The 23591-nt window shown below is 38.6% G+C and overlaps 1 protein-coding gene across 2 annotated transcripts in view; it reads right to left on the reverse strand.

Annotated features, from left to right (window-relative positions):
• Nucleotides 1-23591, reverse strand: part of SH3KBP1 (SH3 domain containing kinase binding protein 1) — a 219892-nt gene that overhangs the window by 23080 nt on the left and 173221 nt on the right. For both annotated transcript variants that reach the window (XM_084306299.1, XM_084306300.1), the window contains 4 exons: nt 11323-11424; nt 9122-9173; nt 5225-5305; nt 2304-2466 (listed from right to left, as the gene is read on the reverse strand). In XM_084306299.1, the coding sequence (XP_084162425.1) occupies nt 2304-2466; nt 5225-5305; nt 9122-9173; nt 11323-11424 (398 nt within the window). The remainder of the gene's footprint in view (nt 1-2303; nt 2467-5224; nt 5306-9121; nt 9174-11322; nt 11425-23591) is intronic.

Genomic DNA, 23591 nt, shown 5'->3' on the forward strand with positions numbered 1-23591 from the left:
GCCTCGAAGGAAGAAGGATTATATTTAAATGGAAAAACAATCATTACCACAAAAAGTCAGTGAGATGCATGAGATGTAAGGCACTTACACAGAACAGAAAAAAAAAAAAGAGCCCTCTTCTGCTAACCAGCAGCAATGGAAATCTCAGGGGACTCACTTTATAAATCTACAGCAGTTTTTCCCCCTAGGGTCAGCAAAAATTCTGCTGGTTCTATTTTTATTCCAATTGCCTGAGGTCTATCGGCTTCTGGAAATGGATACCAGGAGGTCTTAAAAATATTTGCTATCTTATTAAATTGAACCGATTAAAAAAAAAAAAAAAAAAAAAAAAGCTTCATTAAAGTGCCTTTCATCTGAAGCTTCACATTTCTTAATTATTCAAGTAACTCAAAGTCTATTCCATGGATTATTTCATTATGTGAACTTTCTGCCCTCTTTCTACAAGACATTCCTGCAAGTTAAAGCTTACCAGGCAGAACAGCTATATGAGATAAATCTGTTAATTTGAATTAGCTGATACAGCAGCTCAGAGTGAAAATGTTAGCTCTCTGACCATCAGCACAGCATCATCATCACTTTAAAAACCACCTTGTCTTCTAAAGTTTTAATCTAATTACTGTTACAAATAAAACTATTTCAAATATGATATTAAGTAAAAAGAAGGAAGTATTTTTTCTGTGCTAGATATAACAGTGTTTGGACAAATAACAATGAAATTGTTGCTGTTCAGATCTGCCTTTTCACTTAGTTAACATGAAAACTGAAACATGCATGAAAAAATATGCATGGTTTATTTCCTTATAAAGTTTGGAGTTAGAAAACAGAGCAGTAAAACACTCACCCACAACTCTAGGTAAAATAATGTTTAAAATATTTCAGGCAAAAGGTAGAACAAAAGAGTAACTGCCCTGTCACATGCCCAGCCAGTGAACTGAACACTAGGATATGTATTGGTGCTGCCAAGAAGACATCACTTAGCTAAATGTAAAGGCCAGAGTAAACACTTGTTTTTTCAGGCATGCCCAAGCAATCAGCAGGTGTGGACTACGTTGTGGAAAATCTGGGCAAGCATGCTCAAAGCCGAGGAGTCCAGAGAAGCTGTGGCAGTAGCACATGGATAGAAGCGTAAGCTCTCAGAGATGCAGAGCCAAAGCACTTCAATATAATGAAACTGGCAGCACAAGGCAGGCACGGGTTCTTTATTTTATGTGTCTCAGATTTCATGCCGAGAGCATTTGTTTAATGAGCCATATGTAGAGGAATGAGGGGAATTGATGCCTAGGATTTCTGTTTTATTCCACTCTACCCTATACTCCAATCTGGTACTTAATCTACCATCAGTATATTTGAACTCCACTAGTTCCACGGCAGCTAATTGTTCTAACAGTTCAATAGTAAAATTATTTCTATGTCTACATTGTACTATTTCTGCAAGATACGCAGCTTGCCTATTTTACACAACTGCTTTTTTTTTTTCTTTTTCTTTTTTTTTCTGTTTTTCACCCATTTCTACCCACTATGCATAGAGGTAGTCTACAGTGCACAGCCCAGAAGCTGATGACCATCATGTAGCCATCTAGACTTAATTAGGATTACAGGTGAGACTTCTAACTTCTACAGCCTCTGCTTTTCCAGGCTCTAGCAGAGATTAAATGTATCCAACAGCTGTGTCTGCAAGCCCAGTTTCTCAGTGCTCCTCAAAGGCTGCAACCACCTCTGATTAAGAGCATTGTGTAACCACTGAATAACAACTGACATTAGAAAATAAATCACTTGATAACAGTTTTCTGCAGCAGCATCAGCTTGTAGGACATTCTATGAAGACACACGTGTTGTACTAAAAACTGATCTACAGTGATCTAGGAAAACAGACTGAAACCAAGCTGACAGTACTTGAAATGTTCATTGTCTAACCCTGTTCGTCAGTACAAACCAAGCTTCTGCACTGACTTTGTGCTCTGGCTAAGATGGAACAATTGGGTAGATTAAATAAATCAAAATCAGCACAAGAGACTTATGTAGATGTTTCTCACATATTCTTCATTGGAAACTATGACATTTCAGTAAGAGTGTGTTCAGCAGTAGAAATGAACTAGCAGTAACCAGGCCAGAATTGTAATTGTTGAGGAGATGGTCATGATGCAGCCAGATGACTAGAAGGCTTTTTTCTTTTTAATTATTATTATTAAATACAGTTTACTGTGAAACAAACGGTGACATTAACTGCAAAATTAAAATTCTATAAATGTGTTTTTTTTTTTTTCCATTAATCCCAAAAGCACTGGACAGATGAGAAACAATACCTTGTATGAGTCACAGGCACAACTGGTCTTTCTGGCCGTCTTGGGGGCAAGGTACCAGGTCTATTCACAGAGTTTGCTTTGGGTGGCCGAGGTTTCTTCGGAGGTATAGCAGGAACTGAAGGCTTCTGCAAGTCTAACTGTTTTTGCTCTCTCTCTGGTCTTTCTTTAAATCAATTATTTCCAGAAAAAAAAGAACACAGACATTATTAAGTGGAATTAATTTGCACTCAGAAGTCTACAATTAAACAAGAACTCTTCAACTGTAGATATACCATATACAAAGAACAAGCTTATCTCCTTTCCTCTTCTGCTCTAAATCGTTCTTTATTTAAAATAAAATGTGTACCACAAATCAGTTTGCACTGACTGCATGTTCTGCGTGTAATTCCTCGCGTCTGAAATGTTTGTGCAGTATCTGAATGTGAATAGCAGTTTTGATTTTAGTAACCCACTGGTTTTGCAGCGTATGTGAAAAGAATGTCAAGAAATTACATACCATGTGGAACAATTTCCCATGAGTAGAACTTATATCAAATTCTGTTATGAGACCAATATTAAGTTAGAAGGTCACGAACAAAGATAATAATGCTGGATTTTCTTAATAGCTATTGAATAACCAAGAGAAATATGATTTCGGGGGGGGAAAAGGAGGGAGGGGAGGAAGCGTGTTTCATGTGAACTACAGGTAAACGAAAATATAATCATTAAAATCTAGAAATATTTGGAAGAATGTAAACTCCTCTGAAAAATCAGATTTTCTATTTAGTCTTTTAAACAAATTTAAGTGCTGAATTTTTCAGTTTCCCAATTGAAAATGGATCATGTGCAGAACAGATTATGCATAGTTAGGTGCCACAACACTAAGATGCAGTGCCAAGTGTGCAACATCTGTATGTCAAGTACATTATGCTTTAATAACTGTGATTAATATGCTCTGAATTTGCAATACAAAACAAACATAGAGGAAACTAAACACATTTGTCACGCCATAGGAAACCTGCTTCTTCTTAAGGAAAGGACAAAAATCTCAAAGGGATAAAAGTCTCACCCCCTGTGTCCTAACGTGTCAACACCCCACTTCCCTTGACAATACTGTCCATGACATGTTGTGAATATTACACCTTTGGATACACCTAACAGGTACTGGGAATGTAAAAGGGTATTACTTAATGGGCTTAGGTTTCCTTCTGAAGGGATTATGCAATAAATCAACAGAAACTTGTCTTTCATGAGAATACTAGCAGAAATACTGAAATAAAATGGTAGCATAATGCAATTTGTTGTCTGCCTTTAAGAAAGAAACAGCATTCAGACACCTAGAGATTAACTTATTGCTCTGCTTCTTAGGTCATCCAAACACTATACACCATATGCACACATATGTGGTGATATAACAGTGCAGGAACGTATAAGTCAATTGCTAGGTAATCTTGTCAAGATGTAAAAGTATGTGGTATCTACAGCATGTATTTAAGAATCAGAGTTGAGCCCAAAGCACAATCCACATTAGATTTGGAATAGTCCAGGAAGTGATTGTTGCTCACAGGCACACACCCTTTTTTAGTACACTTACACGTGTCAACACACAATCATTGGGTCCTCTGCAACACTGCAGCTTTCCAGTGCATTGTGTAATTTTTACACACTTATTCCCATGAGCATATATAGCGTGTCCGTGCCTAAGAATCTGTACTATGTATTAGGGACGGGCTAGGCAGGGCACCAGCACACAGCTTAAAGGAAGTTCCCATGCTCAACCGTACTGCCACAACACCCTGAACAATTCCCATCACTCCCCAGTATTTCAGAAATGTAGGCATGACTCCTTTTGCCTCAACATTTAGAAAAATTACAGCTATTTATACTGGGGGACAGTGATATATTTAAACGTCCACCATTTTTACAGTTGGCTTTGTAAATCCAAAATGGAAAGTAAAAGGTTTTATTGATAAGATAACCACAAGAAGTAATGCATGTTACCAAAAGTAAAGATATGTAGATACAAATGCTAAAACACCTGTCAGAGCACTACGATATTTATCCAGAAGGAGCTCTTGGTGCAGCCTGAATGTTCTGGCACTAAATTATAAGTGCATATTATACGTTTAGTCATGTGCATACACGTGCCTTTTAAAAGACTGCAAGTTCAAATACTTCAAAGTTAAGAAATCCCATAATTAAACTTGTCTGTGCAATCTAATAGTCCACTTAAATGTATGAAACTTGACACCATCTTCAGTTAGACATCAATGTAACTATTTTCCCCAAACTACTCAGAATGCACCACGAACACAGTGGAACAACTAAAGCTTGTCACTGCTTGATGTGGTACAACGAAACAATAAAGCTTTGCTCTGTGTGGTACTATGCCTCACTTCTTGCAATGTTAAAAAACCTGGCTTTGAAGACTTTATTTTATTATTTTATTTCTTAACAGCCTTGCCTATGACATATTTGGCAATGATAATGGGGTGATTCATAGGCTCTAATGACTGTATCTTTACAAAACCCCACTGTGATGCAGAAAAGCAGGGTTGATGGTTTTTGACTAGAAAACCAAGGCTTACAGAAGTTAAGAAAAAAATATGCACTAATCTGGGGTCTTGTGCTTGATTGAGGACCTGGGTTTTAATGAGCTCAGAGCTTTAGAAAGCATTTTTTGTACTGAGAGCGTATCTCCCCTTGACGTCAGTTGAGGCTGCAATCACTTACCACCTCTGGATTGATACAACTTAAAACCCTGAATTTAGCCTAGAAACAGCAGTGTGATCCTTTCCAAAATGAATATAATCAGAGAGGTGCTAGTGTGGGTAATAAACAACCTAACAATGAATGTAATGAAAACTAACTGCTGAGGGACTAGGCTATGAGGATGTGTCATCACATGTACCCCGTCTCTCTGCAGAGAGCAAATTTCATACCTTTTTCTTCTGTTCGATTAGGAAGACATTCTGGCCTTTCGGGTGGCACCTTTTTGACTTCATGCTTTCGATCTGTGGTACCTGTCAAAGAATGGAGAATTTGCAATTCTGAGCAAGCCAACAAGCTACCATATAAGGCCACACAAGAATTTTTCAGCTTCTTAGGCTTTTTTTTTTTAGTCTCCTACTTTAAGAAATTCTTGTTAAAACTGAACATAAATCTAGTTTCAAATATTTGATTATACCATAAAGGACAGAAAAACAATTAATGTTTTCACATTCAAGTTCACACTTTCCAAAGACTAGAAATCAACAAAGTAGGAAATTTCAGACCATTCTGTGAAAAAAAAAAATCACTACAGATTTTTAAATGTGGACAGATATTTAAAATTTGTAGCCCTTTAACTTTGTAGACATACTTAACTGAAGAGCAACTCAACAGTGAGGAAAATCATTAGGATTAACCCAATTAATTCCAATTAATTGGGCATTTCTGCCAAAAGAATGCTTAACATAGATGGATACAAAGTTTTACTTTACATTAAGTTAAAAAAAATAAAAATACTCCATTATACCTCTAACACTAGTCATTCAATTCCACACATTAGAGGGATGGGAACACTAGTACCAGCAGTACTCTGTTACTATTTTATGTGACAGCTTTTGGCCTAGAGGTATAAACTTCTGCCTTTTTCTGCCTCTGTACTAGATACCCTGACATACTGACTTCTGTTGCTCTGAAGAGTATGAGAACTAGTGGGAAGATTTTGCAAAACTTTCCTGGCACACGCAAGATGTAATCTCCTAGTCCCCATATTATAAGAAATGCTTTACTGGATATTGGCTTCACCGTGTTGGCTAACCACTAGGTGCTAATGCCATTTCAACTTAGCAGTGTTGAAAACCGCTTTAGGTAACACTATTAGTATTTCAATAAAAATTGCAGTAGGTGACATCCAAGAAAAGCAAAGGAGGCAGGGAACGCAAGGCATTTTTTGCCTCAGTCTATGCTATGCAGTTCTCAAATACATTTACATTTTCTGGATGTGCAGTCATAACTCTCTTCTGCAGCTGGTTCCTAGAAATCAGTACTCAACAGCACAAATTGCTCATCAGTGGTAATTATCGACCATTGTTTCTTTATATAACTGCACTGTTGGACAGGCAACAACCTATCACGTCAAAAAAAATAAAATTCTGAATTGCCATAAAACTGCTTAACTCCTGAGAGGAACTCTTGATAGAAACCAATTTAAGCCTTTCTAAAGACGAGTTATGCAAAGCACAAGTCAACTTCTTGATAACCTTACACATACTAGTGGGTTCAAGGAAAAAATGACACAAAGCTATATACCTAATTACAGTAAGATTAATGGTCATCGTTAACACACAGAGGTCGCATCTAAAACAATGGACCTACAGACACCTATAGGCTTCTAGGCACAGGTGTGCTCCCCGCCTGGGTTGTGACCCCATATTAATCAGTTCCCAGGCAGGCACCATGAACCTGACTTAGCTGCTTGGAGAAGGACACCTGCAAGGAAACTCCACACAAGTCCCCAGAGGCACTGGAGGAGAATTCCTACCCTTCAGTCTAGATGCAGTGATGCTGCTTACCCCAGATACCCAGTGAAGTGCCTGCTACTTTTCCATGACTACGTAAGAAACTCATGCCCTTAACTTTGGTTGCCCAGCTTTCACACCTTGCTTTGTAAAGTGTCCCAACAAAGATGGCCCTGGCAAGTCTACTGCTGTGTATAATTTGGAAATACAGCTAAACTTTCCACTATACTATAATACAAACTAGACATGTCCCTTATAGGTGCAGGACTTGTACTGCAAAGACCAATTCTAATTCTCTGCCATGATTTATGCTCTGCATTAGAATATATTGATATTTAATTATTTAGACTGCAATTGACAGTTCTCACTTTATTCAGCATACTATGACTAGTTAAATATGCAGAAACCTTACTGGAAATTATTATGTACCATCAACAGTAAAGCCTGCCATGGGGATGTGGTAAAATACAATGTCACCTTGGTAAAGTGACAGTTTGACACAACACAGGATATCAGGATGGTAACAAACACAGGATGATTTTCATCTCTAAATACATATCAGAAGAAACTCCTGTGCATAAACTGTCAGGACTAGTCAAAGACTGAGTATGAAAACAAAGAACAGCAGTAGTCTTGGCTGCTGTATCCATTTTTACTTCTGAAAAGGGGCACATTATCCTGCTGTGGTGACACAGCTAATGCCTTGGATATAAATAGGAAGAAAAAAAAAAAAAAGTTGACAGTATTATTATATAATTTTACGTGAGAGAAATATGAGAGGAGTATGGATTGAAAGAAATATAACTTTTTATAGAGTTTTTCCAAAACATGCACCAGGCAGTAACTTTAGTTCTCTCTCACACATCTTTATTTGAAGCCACCACTAGATGGCAAGGTTACTCTGCTCTCTTTTGACACACTGTCAGATCAATGGCCTTGAAATCAAATCTATGCTTTTGGAGTTTCAGGACAGTGAGAGGAACAAACCATGGGTGCCAATAAGGAAACCAAATATTTATAGTCATGATTGTGTAGTCAAAGAACTGCTTGACAAAATCAAACCATTTAAATTATAACCTATTGATTCTCAGCAAATTGTACTGTGGTGTAACTTGTTTATTCTGTTAATGACTGGGTCAAGACTGTAGGAGAGGGAAATTTACTTTTTAAGCCAGTCAGAGCTGGAACTGACCACGTAGACAGAAGAAAAAAATCTGACTAGATTGGCTGTGCTTGTTTTTTTTTGTGTGTATTTCTTTTTTCCTAATGCATGCCAGCAGTGGGGGAAATGCTAGTGCTGCTGCAGAATTTTAACAAATTAATGGGGGTTAAGGGATTAAAGAATTGTAGCCATAGTTATGTTTCCACTACAACTGCAACACCAATGAAAACTTTGAGTGCATCCCATGCCTTGTGATTTTACTTGAACGGAATAGGAATTCAGTTTCTGAGGTCAGACCTGTCAAGGGTGTAGATAATTCAACTGTTTCTGAGTTCCATGGAAAATATAAATCATGCACATCTGAGAAGAAATCATGTAGATTTTTGTATTGAGAGGTCATTTTAAAACTACAAATAAAAGTGGTTTCAGTTCTAAATATTGAGACACAACTCAGTTTAACCTACTCCAAAACCAGCTTTACTAACACTCAGACATTTGGAAAACATAATCAGCCCCTTAATACATCTGCAACACAATTACCTACATAACCGGATTCAGATAATACCTTCTATATTTATGTTTGTAAAGTACTGAAAAAACAGGAATCTAACTATAGCATAGACCCTGGAGACAGACAGCTGGCTCCAGCATTCCTGCAGGTTTGCACGACTTAGATTGAAACTCAGATGGAGCCACTGAATTACAGCCAAGTTCTCTAACACTGTCTTAGGTATGGAAAAAAATCTCTTGAGAACAGATCAGATCTACAGGTGTAAAATGAATGTGGTTTCATACCGCAGGTACGATTAGGCTCCAGCATTTTTGTGTCTATACGGCAGACATTCACACCATCAACTTGAGTGAATAAATGGAACTGAAGAATTTCTAATAACTAAAGTATCAGGCTTGCTACCAACTAACAAGAGATAAAATACATTATAAAATACATGTTAAAATGTGCAGGTGGTTGCCTGCAGAACATTTAAAGAGCACTCAACAGTCTTTTGGGGCTATCTCATCTATTTGCAATTTGATTCTGTCTATTACTTATTATCTATACACCTGCTGTATATGAATTTTGACATACATGAATTCTATCTAAATTTGAATACATTTGCTTAGACTGAGATGTGCTCACCGGTATGTGCTGCACAGAATTGGCTGTAACTTACCTGATCCTTGTTTGATGACAGGAGCTGATGGAGGTGGTGGTTTCTTCGGTCTCTAAAATTTAATAACAGAAGAAAAGAGATCACTTAAAAATGCCTGTGAATCTCATTCACACAAAGGTTGGATGTAATCACAGACTGCTTAACATTAAGAATTACAAGACTTGAGAACACAGATCTGTCACAGAGGTACCCAAAATAACTCCATACAATGCATTTTAAGAGAGAAAATAGCATTAACAAATTAATCTTTCTATTCTTGCAATTGAAACATCCTGCTGGAGGAGAAAAGAGTTCAGCTTATGTGCCTGAAGATCAGAGCAAAGTGTGATCTTTGATTTACTGAAGAAACCTATTCTTGAGCTCACTACCTGAATTGTCATCTACATTCACTCCCTCCCTATACCTAATTTCTTTATCCAGCTAGTTTTTTTTTCCCTTTCACTCTATGTCCCTGCTTTGTAGTTTTGTTTCCTTCTTGTCCAACCAGTCCATTTCCTTTCTGTGGCCTTCACTTCTAGACTGTTTCCATCACCTTGGAACTGTCAATGGGGCTGGGCTTGAACTATTCCAGAATAAAATACCAAAAAAGTGTTGGATCTTCAGCATCAACTATTTCAATCCACCACCATTGTGAGCCAAACCCCCAGCTGGTGTAGCGTGGGACTAAGCAGTGAACAGAAGAGACCTGGGGTCAACCATGTGAGGGAAAGAAACAGGATGGGAAAACTGAGGACTGAATAAGGAGACAGGGAAAGATCCCGAGCTTTTGTTCAACAAGCAGAACTGAACTACTGCAACGCATATTCTTTCAGACTATGGGATGGAATCCAAGGTTTCTGGATCATATCAGAAAATACCTGGCAAAACCTCTGGAAAAAGTATCCATTTCCTTCCCTTTTAGTGCTGTTTCAAGCAAAGAAAGACAGTCTATAGTTCTACCAGTTACTTACTCGCATGGGCAGATCTACATGTATGTCATTCCTAAAATCAATAAAATTTTATTATCAATTTTTACAGCAAACCTTGCTGCAATTTCTACATGCCTGAATATTTAATTTATTCTAGAAATTAAATTCATCATTACTCTAAAGAGTAAAAATACTTAAAGACATACTTTTTTTTTTTTTTAGTTTTAGTTTAGAAGTACTGAATAAATTTAACCACCAAAGAAAATGGGTAAGAGTGAAGTTTTTGTCTTCCATATTACAATTTGAGGTCTCACTATGTCTGAAGGTTTATGATTTCTGCCTCTTTTGGATATCACTTTCTTTTATTACTAGGCCTAAAGCTAGAATATACATTCTGATATGAAATTGCATGCTAATCTCCAACAGTTTTTGCTGCTTTTCTACCGTCGTTTTTAATAATTATCGTGTTAGCTTCTGTGAGTTGTTTAATAGTTCCTTTATTAAGCTTTCCAAGTTACTTAATTTTTGCCTCTGGCATCCAATTTTATTGCCAAAGATTGAAGCTGAGTGTCAGTAAGTCTTGGTTTTATCACAGAAGGCTTACATTGTCACTGTGAAATACTCATCAAAAGCCTGATTGAAAGCTCATAATATCACACTGATGACTGAAAAGGTTCCTAAAAATGGAACAGACTTTTTGGGGAAGAAATCCATTCCTTTCCTTCAGGAAGCTGCAAGATTTCTAAATATTGTTTGGCAAATAACAACTCTGTCGCTTTCAAATAACCAGAGGCTGAAAAGGCTTTTCTGGAGATTTTGTATCTTCCTTTTTAATAATTCTGAGAGAGGTAAAGGAACATGTCTCTGAGATACCAAAAGCTCACTGTTGTCTTTCAAATCTCACAGCTAAAGTTTCACCCTCTTCTTTCTGCAGGAGTGCTTGGCTGCTGGCAAAACAGGATATTCTACCACAGTAACAAAGGAGACAAGTTGATAATTCTGATCTTCATTGCATCACCTGACTTGGCAAATTACACTGGGATCACCAGTTTCTCTCTCTCAAACTTAAGACACAGGACAGAGGGCTTTCAGAACAGCGTAGTGAAGGCTGACTGGATAGGCCAATCACATACGTGCTCTTCACAGATGCTCAGTGACTCAGAAATTCGTTTCCTTTAACATTTTTTTTTTTGTTATTAGCTTACAAATAAAACTTATCTAAATCACATACCTGAAACAGAATTTTAGTCCCAGTTCCACTCTGCATTGAAACTGAAAGAATAAATTGCTTACCTCTTTTTCAAAATCAGAAGGAAGAAGCTTGACAAAGTTATCTGGAAACACTCCTCGTCTGCCATTCAGTTCTCCTTCCCACCAACCTACATCAATGCAATCCTACAAAACAGGAAAATAAAATGCAAAACACAATGTGCTTGGATGCTGAACAGATTTGTGTGCTGAAGTGCTCTTTTGCATAATGTCCTGCCTTTTTGCTAGAACATGACAATTTAGTGGAGTGCCAGGTTAACAGGGTAATCTACCAGATAAAAACTTCAGTAATCACCCTGCATTACATTATCATATGGAGCAGCTAGGGAAGAACAATAAACATGCTGTAAGAGCTCAAGAGCTTGTCTGTGTCTAAAGCAAACACTATTTCAGCATTTGATCTGTTAAGCCAGTAAGCATTTTGAGCATGTATGGCACTACTTCTCTGTGACTTCGTTTCAGAGAAAGACAATAACTTAATTAAACATCATACATCCCAAGAGGTAATAAAGCTCATTCATTTGCCACAGTTTCAAGAAAACCTTGACACATTGGAATTACTCCTGAAGTTATTAAATTTGATCACCGTCCAATTAAGAAGGCATTACACGCCTGAACACTGCGAAGCACCATTTTTTTCTGTGGTGTTTTTCAGCAACACAATGTCGCGGGCATGGCAAAACAATGCACAGCTAAGTACTCGCAATACAAAAAGTGAACCTAAATCTTCATATGGCTCAGAGCCATGCAGTAAATATTGTACATCTGAAACGTGAGGGGAAGGGAAAACCCACAGACAGTACATGGGTCATGGTCATGACAACAACTCAGTAGGAATCTCCCTATTCTATGACAGGCAGCACTAACCAGAGTTGGATTTGCAGCTGGATCCCACACGATCCGGCTACATCAGCCTTAAGCAATTGCTGTAATCCCTTCCACAGCTACAGATCTGGTCTGACCAAACCGTATGCACCAGCCAGGTACATTCAGCTGTCCTGGAGGCAGAGCCACACTGAGTGGCTCAGAGTTCAACATGCTGGATGCTACTATGCTAACATTTCTCATCCAGCCCTATGGAAATTCTCCGAGATTTAATGAAGTGGTTTTGCTTTTCAGAAATCACATTTCAGCACTGTTCAGAAGAGATCGGTTGCAATTTAGCAGCTCTGTTCTCTGAATACTCAGTGGTACTGACATAGGTCTAACAGTCCTGGCTTGGGGCATGGTCACTGTTCCACACATTCACCGTGGTGAGGATTTTCCATCACTCCCTGCTACAGAAACAGAGCAGGTCTTTCCCTGCAAAAACCTTATGTGGGCTGTGGAAAAAAGCATGGTGATATGCAAAAACTGGCTCATTACAAGACAATTGCCTTCTTGCTTTTCCATAAAGTGAGAAAGAAAGAAAAATCTGTGCATTTGGAACAGAGGGGCAAGCAGAAACAGAGTGGTATGGATATAAGGAAAGGAGGCAGGTGGGCAGGTAGTTTAGGTAGAAGGGAGAGGCAACAACATGCAGTAAGTAATTATACAGGTTTTTACAGAGAACAAAGCTAGAAAAATTGGACAGAAGCAAAAGAAATAGGCCAAATTCTACAAGCCTCACATATGCTATGAGGCAATATCCCTTCAGAAACAGCACTGGATGAAGGGGTCTAGAATATTCACATTCTTGCGGTATAAAAACAGCTGTAGAAACACAAATGAAGTCATGTCTTGACAATTTATCTACACAATTTGTGAAGCTGTATCTGTTGTGCAGTACCTGTGAACACTCTAGAGTTTAAATGTCACTTGCTCAGATCAGTCATTGTTGTAGCCATATATATAGGGTAACTGCATGTTAAATATTCATTGAAAGACAGATCTGAACTTATTTTTCAAGGTGAATATGCGATGTGAGCAAATACTTTAGGAAACGGCCACTCTGATCTTCATTTCATCATCTTCCTAGGAAAAAAATCATAGCACTCTTTCACAACTTAAAAAATCTTTGAAGAAAAATACTTACAAAGCTTGTATACGCTGCAGAAGCACAGAAGGAAAAGCTAAGAGGAAACAGTAATACTTTGTGTAGAGAAAGCAAGCAGTATTTAAATAGGGGAGAGGATCCACTACAAATATCAAAATATGAACAGTCAGTAAAATATTGCATGATAATACATGCATGCGAGATGATCTTATCATCATTATATTTCCATGGTATCATTTGGTTCAGCTGCTACAGGGATACACAACAACACAAGTTGACTTAATGAGGTATACTTAATGCCAGGAGAATTCTTTAAAATATTGCTCACAGTGACTGTGCGTGTTGGTATCTTTCTGTAAGTTATAATCATAGAATATCTAGTGCTGGAAAGGACCCAAAAGGATCACACATAAAATGCATAACACATTTGATGATATTTGAAAGAAAACAGACTAGCATTAAGGAAGAGCACAGCTTTTATGGTTTTTATTTTTTTTTAATTTTCTTCTCTTCGAGGCCTTTTATTTAGCTTAATTAGATCGCTTCACCACCTGGCAATATGTGCTGACTAAACAAGAAAGCTAAATATCATGTTTTCTCGTATCACATCTGTTTAAGGTATGTACTTTTTCTTCCTTCATATCTCCGTATTTTACTCTGATGTAATGTGTTCCTGATCTACAAAGGCAGGCACTGAACTTTCATTCTCTTTCTGGTTGTTTTTGTCTTGTGTTTAATCCCTGTTTGTCTCCTGCATTCTCCCTGTTCTTTAGCAGGGTGGCCTTCCCCAAGGACACTTACCCCTTCCAGACCATCACAGTTATTTAGGAGATATTTATCAGTTTGGTTAGACTATCAAAGCTTTGTTAGTGAACTGATCCTCGACTTGCTGATGTTTCCAAATATCTGCTGAGTGAACACAGCGCTCCACGAAGGACTGAGCTAATCAGCCAGTCATGCATGGCACAGGCAGGCTGTGTGCAGGCTTTTACCCTTACCTCAGCCAGCACCCCTCATTCCTGATGTGCAGGAGCCCTCCCACTTGGCTCTCCCACTTGTGCAGCCCAGCAAGTAGGGCACTCAACTGCTCTGTCACGTGGCATGTTTTGTGATGCCCTCTGCACCCTACCATGCCATCCTGAAATCACCAAAATGATATCCAGTTTAGATTTTTAAAAATATTACTAATAACCCAAGCTGCTGGACATGCAAAGCTTGTGTTTCTACTCACAGTATAGCCTAGAGCCAGCTAGTAACCCTGGCTAAACAATGTACAATATCATGTCATTTTTTTAAGATTGGATTTTTTTTTCCTCTTAGAAAACACAAATCTTACTCCTGTTTCTTCATTTTAGTAGCACACTTGCATTTTGTACTCCATGCTTTTCTTAGAGTTTATTTGTTTTCATGAAAAACTGATTGTGTTTCATGCTCATTAATCCAGAACAGCTGCACGTTTGCTTTTTTCTTCTTTCCATCTTGTCACTTGGGCTTACACAGCCAATCACCACACACGATTTTCCTACATCAGTAAATAGTTAGGCAGTTTTTCTTTAATTAAGCAAGCTCTGGAAGCCCACATACAATGCTGACAGCAGGTACATCTTCATCACGAGAGCCTACCGTATGAGGACACCTGAGCTGGAGCTGCAACAAGCTGCCTCATGCACTAACAAATGACATCAGAGCCCTGAAGTGCCATGAAGAAGCTGTGATCAGAACCACATGGCTGGCTGTCAACATCGAGCAAAAGCAACTCCACCAGTTCTAGGTCCCTGTCAGCCACGCAGTCCTAATCACGCTGTCTTTTTTTAAATATAGCTTCGTGTGTTCAATGTTGGCAAAATGGCTGTCATCTCAAAATTTAGATTTTACACAAAAGCCACCAAGCTATTACAACCCAGTAACACATTCCAAAATTTATTAACGAAGTGGATCCCTCCTTTATCTCCATGTTATTCTACCAGACTCATAACAGCATAGACAGATAAAAATCAGATGCTGAAATGTCCCAGAAGTTCTATGAAAAAACGCATTCCAATTACTTAAAATGCATCTTAGTTTAAGAAAAAAAAAAAAAAAAAGAGATTAAGAAAATTACAAAACTGAAAAGTAAGAAATGACAAAAAAGATGAAATTGTATCTGGTAGATACTATAGTTCATGCAAGGTAGGTGGTAGCCAGGCCAGCATTTATCTACACTAAAAATTGGCTTCTACCAAAAGCTTGAGTCAGAGACTATATTCATGTCCAAGGCAGCAATGGTGCAACCAAATACCTTACAGTAATCCACTGAAAATTACAGCTGACAGGACTGTTTTCATTGTTCAGGCTGAGGCAGATGCATGACATAAAGAAAACAAAAAATCTAGTGGGAAATTTTAGCATTTTCTCATTGGAACACAAATCTTCATTGTACCTTCATTTCTAGTTCAAAAATATTGTCTCAAACAAATGTAATTCAACTGACTTTGAAGAATGAAATAAAAGGAGGGAGTGGAGGCAAAAATGAAAGAAGGATGGAAAGTTCTTCTACTGAAGAATCAAAATCAATTCTAATTCCAAACCCCTTAGATCACTAATTAGTGCTAGTAAATTAAATACATTGGATTTGGGATTTATTAGCAAAATTCATCTTGTGATAAGTATTAGGGTGAAGAATTGGAAAAACGTAGTCATAAAAAAAGAAGTGTTGAGGATTTTTTGAGGAGGAATTTCTAAACTTCATAAGAAACAAATATTACATAAAATGTAAGGTAATAAAAATGTCAAACTGACCTGGAATTCTTAAGGAATTCAGAAAAAAATGTAAGAGAAAAGGGTAAACATAGGAGAAATGGCAACTACCAGAAAAGCAGAATACAACTGGCTTTTGTCAACATGTTGCCAACAATTTTAAGGGCATACACAGATGAACTAAAAAAAAAACAGTCCTTTTCTTGACATGAAGAATAAGAGGAGAAAATAGTCTTCAAATAATTAGAAGCTAGTCAGGCAAGCTAGGAAGAAAATTGCAAGGGAGATTTATTTATTTATTTTTCCAGAAGGGAATATTAAACAGAAAAAAAAAATACAATCCTCAAACCAACAATAAGACAAGAACACAGCCCCAGTCTGAAGTTTAAGTCTGTGGTGACTAAAAGAGCAATGGGAGAGAGGATGACTCTAGCATGACTGGAGAGATCAGACAAAGCAGTGAACATATATTTTAATATGAAAGCAAAGACCTTTTGGTCTGCTATTTGGAGTACCAATTTTTTCACACTATTCGTGAATATAAGTGAAATACAGTTAAATATGTAAGTAGAGTCAACAGCATAAGATCATGGCTTAGTATCCCTTCAGGAACTGTCACAATCCTGTAGAGACTCTCATGCTGGCTACCGTAACCTAGAAAAGTCATACTTTTTCCTCTTATATGTGGACGGATCCTGACACTGCTTGGTCTCTTACACATATGGTATGTGTGTGTATCCCACACCAACAGGTTTGTTTGGCAGCACAACGGCTGCTACTGTACCAGAACAAACCCTGTGCTATTTCTTCCCCTGGTGGTCTCAGCTGAACTGTTAAAAAAGCAGAAGCTGGTGGAGATTGAACAAAAAGCCACAGCGGAAGGCTCCGTAATACCATATAACCTTACAAATACTCCACTCATTGCACAGATGCAGCTGTATCTAGATCCACACCACTGACAAGAGGCTGGCCCCCTCCATCTGCCTGACTGAGGAGTACAGGCAAGTGCAGGGCAAGAACGCAAACTTTCCCTCAGTCAATTACCATCACCATTTTTCCTTGGTGTTCAAAGAGTTGACAGCAGGGGTTGGTGAGACAGAGCTGTCAGTCCCCTGCTTGCTCGATATTCAGCTTAGTAGCTGAGACCACGTTCAAGGCTATGAAATCAGAAGAGGGAGATTCACGCCCAGCAGGCCGCAAGCCCCTCTCAGGCAGACCTGTTCTCCAGCCTGACATGGACGGACACGGTGCCACCCAGACGTGACTGAAATCGCCCTCTCTGAGACTCTCACATCTTCACGGTCCCTTCCCCCTGCTCCAAGTGGGCAGGACATTCAGATATTGCAAAGACCGAGGTTATTTCACTTCATATAAAGCCACCCCTTCAAAATTAGTTGCCACAGATGGGCTGGTTTCCAGTCCCCAGTGCTGTGCTCTAGGCCCCAGCCAGTGAAAAGACGATGAGGGCAACCAACCCTTTCCCTGCAAACAGAAAGCAACTCTCCTGCTTGTGAATGTTCTTGTAATATAAATTCACAATATGGATTTTCAAAATTGTTTTGCTAGGAGTCAATAATGCACCGTACTTTAAATGTCAGGCACACGGAACTATCTTTTCTTCCAAGTACCGTGCTTTATTTTACTTATTTTTTCTCCACTTATAGCCACTCAAAGGAGAGTTACTGTGTGCTACGAGACCGTTCTTAATCTCTTAAATAAAAAGCAGGAGCTACTTGGCTGTGTGCTCAGTTGTAATTATAGTTTTTCTCTTGCCTCGGCACAGAAGCCCACTGGACTTGCTGCTAGGTCTCTGCTGAAGCTGGCTGTAAATGCCTGGAGATTGCTCTTTCCAACATCATCGGCTGCCTAGTACTAGCAGGGAGCCTACCAACAGCTGAGCAGCCTCTGCAGCTGTACTAAAATCAGGCCCTGAGCAAGGGGCTGCCTACACAACCTATTCAGCCCCTCCACAGAGTACAGCACCAGCACATTTGGCAGTGCACTGGGGCGCATGAAAGGTTTGTGGGAGAAGGAGAAACAACTTCACTGCCAGGCAGGCATCCACTGCTCCAGCCACATTTTTTCATTTATTTGAGGGTGCGAAGATGTTTCCTGCCTTTTCCTCCAAAGCAAGCAGCTCTTCAGGCAGGCACCAACTCCCTCGTCTCTCACCACCTCTGAATTACCAAATGTTTCAGGGAGTGCCACATCCCCGACTTCATCTCTTCCCTCCCCAGCTTATCTCCTGGGCTGCCCCTAGCTAAGGAAAAGGCTTTTGTTTGTAAAAGCAAATGAGGTCTTCCCTCTTCCCCAAGGTCCCAAAGCAAAGTAACAAGCTATGTATTTATTTTCTCCCCTATGCATGCCTATAGCTGCAGCTGTGTAAACCCACAAGGAAATAAATCTGAAAAAGGCTGATCTCTTCATCGGTAAACAGGACTCTTTTTTTCTGACGGAGCAGACCATTACACAGGCTGGCCTGCTGAACACGCTGCTGCTTTGTAGTGCAAAACTAAAACATGAAGCCATCCTGTAAACATCAATCCATAACTGCTCGATATTTCAGCCTTTCTGATTAAAAACTTTTGATAAATAAACCTTTGATTTCATCGGTCTAGCTAGGACATAAAGCAGTGCCAAGAACAAGAACAGCAGCTCCTCTGAAAAGGTATCTGCAAAGCATGTCCTGTGGTATGGGTACTCTGGCAGTGCTTAAACAGAAAGTCTTCTGCCCAAGCAAACAGATGTACTTGCATCTATAGTCATCATCTACAGACATCTTCTAAAAAACTGGCCTACAAGAATTACCTTTTTTACTTAAGATTTATATGTTACTATGCTTAAAATATACAATTGGCAAGCTAAGATTACAAACTAAAAATTACAGACTATTCAGAGTATTGAGAGAGAGGCAACACAACAGTGCAGGGTTTGAAAAAGCAAAATCCTCATGGTAGGATACCAGAGTATCACAGAAATCTCACCAGAACACACAGTTCCTTGCAAGAAAACAAGAAAAAAATCCCAGCAGTTGGCAATTGTTATTTGTCAAATGTCTGTTTTCCTTCTGCCCTTGCATAGTTGGTTCTCATCAAGAAGAATGTTGAGCTTATAAAATCCCATTATTCAGAAAGCCATGAATATCTCTTACGCTTGTACTGAGAGCTTTCATGTGTCAGCTCTGCTGTGCTGGCAGCCGCACATTACATTATTACCACCCTCATTGTAAGTGTCTTTTCAGCAGCATTTCCCACAATTGATAGCCAACCTCGAAATTTGAAGAAAAAACAAAACACCTTTGAGTTTAAGGTGAACAGATGTGTCTATAGCACCTTTCAAGGCACTCCGTATACTCAAATACATATATGTGTGTGTATATATATATGTGTGTATATATATAATGTGCAAAGGCTTCTGAATTTGAGGATTAAAGGCCTCGTAGCAAACCAAATCTAAGAGCCAAGCTGGCTGCCATTCCCTGCGCCCACGCAGAGCAGCAGTGGCACAGTGCTGCTGCCTGCCTCCGGGGACCAAAAGGTCCCAGCTCTCACAGGCACGGGAGAAGGCTACAGAAAGAGCTCTGTAATTTTGAAAGCTGGTGTCTGACATCACTGGGCAAAAACAGTTATGTGCAGGGAAATTTCTAGTTTTTATTTTTAACCCGTTAATGAGCAACCGCCTAGATTTAAGTAGACGGAAAATTTTCAGTGAAAATTTGTGTCAAAGGTAAGCCTCATTTTGGTAACTTTGAAATGAGCTAATCAAAACCTGACCTCACATTGCATCAGATATTCATTAATGCAATTTTAATTTGGGGAAAACAATAAAATCATGTTGAAACGGAGTGAAAAAAAGCAGTTTAGTAACATTTAGGAACTGTTCTTTAAAATTTCTTACATTTTATTGTACAATTCTAATGCTGAAATGAAGGCATATCACTCTCGAAATCCACTTTTATTCTGAAAAGTCAAAAAAATAATTTATTTTAGTCTTTATAAATTCTCATAAAACTTGCTAAAACACCTGTGAGTGAAGGAAAGCATCTCTCCTGAGTCTTACATTACACCCACCTTGTGCTGCTACCTAAGCCTGTATGGGGAATATGATCAAGCTTTGTTATTTACTAAACTCAGTTACCAGGAATGAGACCTTACAGTATCATGCAACAGTTTGTTAAATATTTTTGAACCTGGCTATGATTTAAAGCATCTGGTTAGTAACTAAGTACTCCTAAACAGAAATATTATTTTAAAATTTGGCGATATGGCAGAATGAATCGCTCAACACCTACCTAATCCAGAATCATTTAGACGACAGAGACGGTCCAACAGACAATAAATTAATCTTCTGAGGCAGTCCTGGAGAGCACCCATTTTCCCCTTATATGCACTTTCTCCCGAATATTCATAGATTATGAAATAATGGGAGAAAAGTACAAGGAGAAATCTCCCAGCCTGACTCTGTTTGGCCCATAACCCAAAGCAATTTATTCTGCTCAGGTCCTCAGCCTGCGCTCCAGAAGATCCAAATCCTTCCCAGCTCCTACCAGCTGTCCTGCCCAAGCAGCAGAGAATTGGACATGTGGTAAGGGCATCTTTTAAAGCTTCAAACAGGAGAATTTTTCTGTATTCATAAGCACTATGGCTCTACTAAGAATTTACCATGTCAACATCATACGGAAGGAAATAGGAGAGACTGTCAAAAATTAGACATTATTTCAGCAGTGGTTATACTGTCTTCCCAGACAGTGGTTTTTACTGGAAAGCCCAACAAGAAGATACCTCTCTAGGAGACATATTCTGTCCAAGAATTGGCCTGAGTTGTTGGACTCTGCAAAGGAGAAATTGGCTGAGAATAAAGAATGACCTGCAATATACAGGACCTCAGAGCAGAGCATCCGACAGACCAGATATATTTTGGCTGTTAAATCCATTTTAGGCTAGATCTAACCTTTTGACTTTAAACTCTGTGAGTAAATAGTTTAATCAGTAACAAAGCTGAATTGCTTTGATGAAATATTTGTGCAAACAGAAAAAATTACACCGCTCATTGAACAAAACAATCTCTTCTGGGGATTCACTTCACTTGCAATGTTCAGTCAGCAGAATATCATGGAGAAATAAATATGAGCCAGATCATAAAACTCTGGCCCTCCAGTACTCAAAATAACACTTAATTAGCTACCACAAACATGAAAGGTGGTGCTAGTAACAGACAAAATTCATACCTCTGACACTCTGATAAGCCAAGATATTTATGTAATTATAAATATTTATATAATTATATTTTTGCATTTAGAAAGATTAGAAAACTATTGAACAAATCATTTGAAGGATTAATTTATTGCCATTACTAGCTTACAACAAAGACATCTTAGAAACAGGGTCCTAATTATCATCATTAATTACTTGGCACTGTATGTGCATATTTACTTTCCCTTTAAATGATTCTCCTTATTCTGACAAGGTTGGACTTGAGATAAAACCATCAAGCCAGCAGGTGAACCCAACACACAGGATGAAAGAAAGGATGAATCTAAGCAGTGAGTCTTAGCGCCTGCATTGTGAGCAATAATCACAGTTTTCCAGACGCCTTGGTATGTCAGTGATATCTTTCATAAGCACAGGGCAGAAAAAAAATTTCTTTCCCTTTTTATCTTAAAATATGTCACCTTTTCAGATTAGCTTGGCTGTATTAAAAAATGCTAACAAATAAAGCTAACTCTTTTTAGATGATGCAAATCTCGAAGCGTTACATGCATGGGGGATCCTGTCACTTCACCTACATAGCTTGGCATGAACTTCCATTTGTCAAAATTCAAATGTGGTGCTTTTGAGGAACAATACAAGCCCTTCCTTTGAAAACACTGCTGTAGCACTGCAAGCAATGATAACAAGAATAGGTAGAAAGAACATCAGTGCATACTTATAGAAAAAAATATATATAACCTAACAAGAACATTTAAGTGCTGGTTGCTGCCCTCCCCAGCAATAATCTCTAGCTTTGTAGTTTATTTACATGTTCAGCACAAAAATCAGTGTTTCGATAATATTTCTAAAGATACCAGTGAACTGTAAGCTGCATCTGGTACCTTATTGAATATATTGACAACCCCTAAGTAAGGTCTCTACACTGACCTTACTTAATGCTCCATTTTTAAATACAGCATTGAAGAAATGCTGCAAGATATGAATAAGTGTTAAGAGTTTATTTTAAGAATGTAAAAATCTTGGCCAAGGACAAGGTTCAGGCAAGAATTAAAATGAGAGAAAAATTACTCACAGTGTTTTCCCTATAACTCACTGAGTATATCAAATCATTTTAGATAATGAATGTATTTAGTCAACCATTAGCATCCCTACAAATTTTATATAACTCACATGCAGAAACATTCGTACTTCCACACAATGACCCCAAACACTTGCCACACATGTTAGCAGCATGTCAAAAGGGCCTCATTGTGCAGGACCTAGTCCAGCTACCATCCCACATGGCACCATGACCTGAAACCCAGCAGAAGTTCCCAACCTTCTTATTCCCATTAGATTCAAATCTTATGACCCATGGCAACTCATCTGCGCCTGCGTGTCCAGTGACCAAGGCAGCCAGATGCAAGGGCAAAGGGAAGGAGCAGACCCATGTCCTTCAGCAGCAGCCTGCCATTAATCATGTCAGATGGCACCCTCACCATGCACTAGTTGCAAAATTATTTCCTGTAGGAAATCAGCAGCTTTGGTACAAGCAGATTCCTTAATCAGCTGAGGGTGAGGGATGTCCTGGGGGAGAAACTGGTGTTGAGCACAGTGTAGGGGGAAAGGAACAGAAAGCAGATGTGGTATGGCTGTGAGGCCTGACCGAAAATGTGTTGAATAATTCATGGTTGTCTCAGGAACAACAGGAAGGGCATGCACTGAGATCTCTTCAGGTGTTGTTCTCTCTGAGGCAAACACCTGTTTCTAAAGGGAAGGAGTAAGCGCCTTTATTGCTTACATGCCATTCTTTAAAGACACAAGGTCATAAAAGCTTTCTTAAAGCTGGACGTTATTTGATGTTCATCTACCTTACTCTTTTCAGTTTCTGTATGCAGGGCTGTTGCAAAAGTTACAAATCCTCAAAATATTTTGTACTAAAGCTCCAACTGAGGGCATCTGTGTGACCAAAATATTTAGTGACAACAAAATTCCACTGTGCTGCTTTGACAGAAAGCCATTTTCATTACTTTTATTAAATCAGATCATGCATTTTCCCCTGCATAACCTGATTTATTTATTTATTTATTTATTTATTTATTTTGGTATTGCTCTATTAGCAAACTCATTTCTAAAAATGAGATAGAAGTTTTCATCTGTCAGTCAAGGAAAAATTACCCAAGTGTCTACCCTGAAATAGGACTGCCTCCTTCTCCTTTATCGGAAGACACAGCCTGAAGCTACCATATGTTTTCAGCTGTGAAAATTTATGTCTTCTTAGACATGTAGCTTTATTTTTAATTACTTCAAATCTTATCACTTTTTTCTTTTAATCCATCCAGTAGAAAATAATGAAAATTTCATCTTACTATGGAAAAATCGGTGTTGCTATC

Source organism: Netta rufina, assembly GCF_964035555.1.
Source record: "Netta rufina genome assembly, chromosome: 1".
Lineage (NCBI taxonomy): Eukaryota > Metazoa > Chordata > Aves > Anseriformes > Anatidae > Netta > Netta rufina.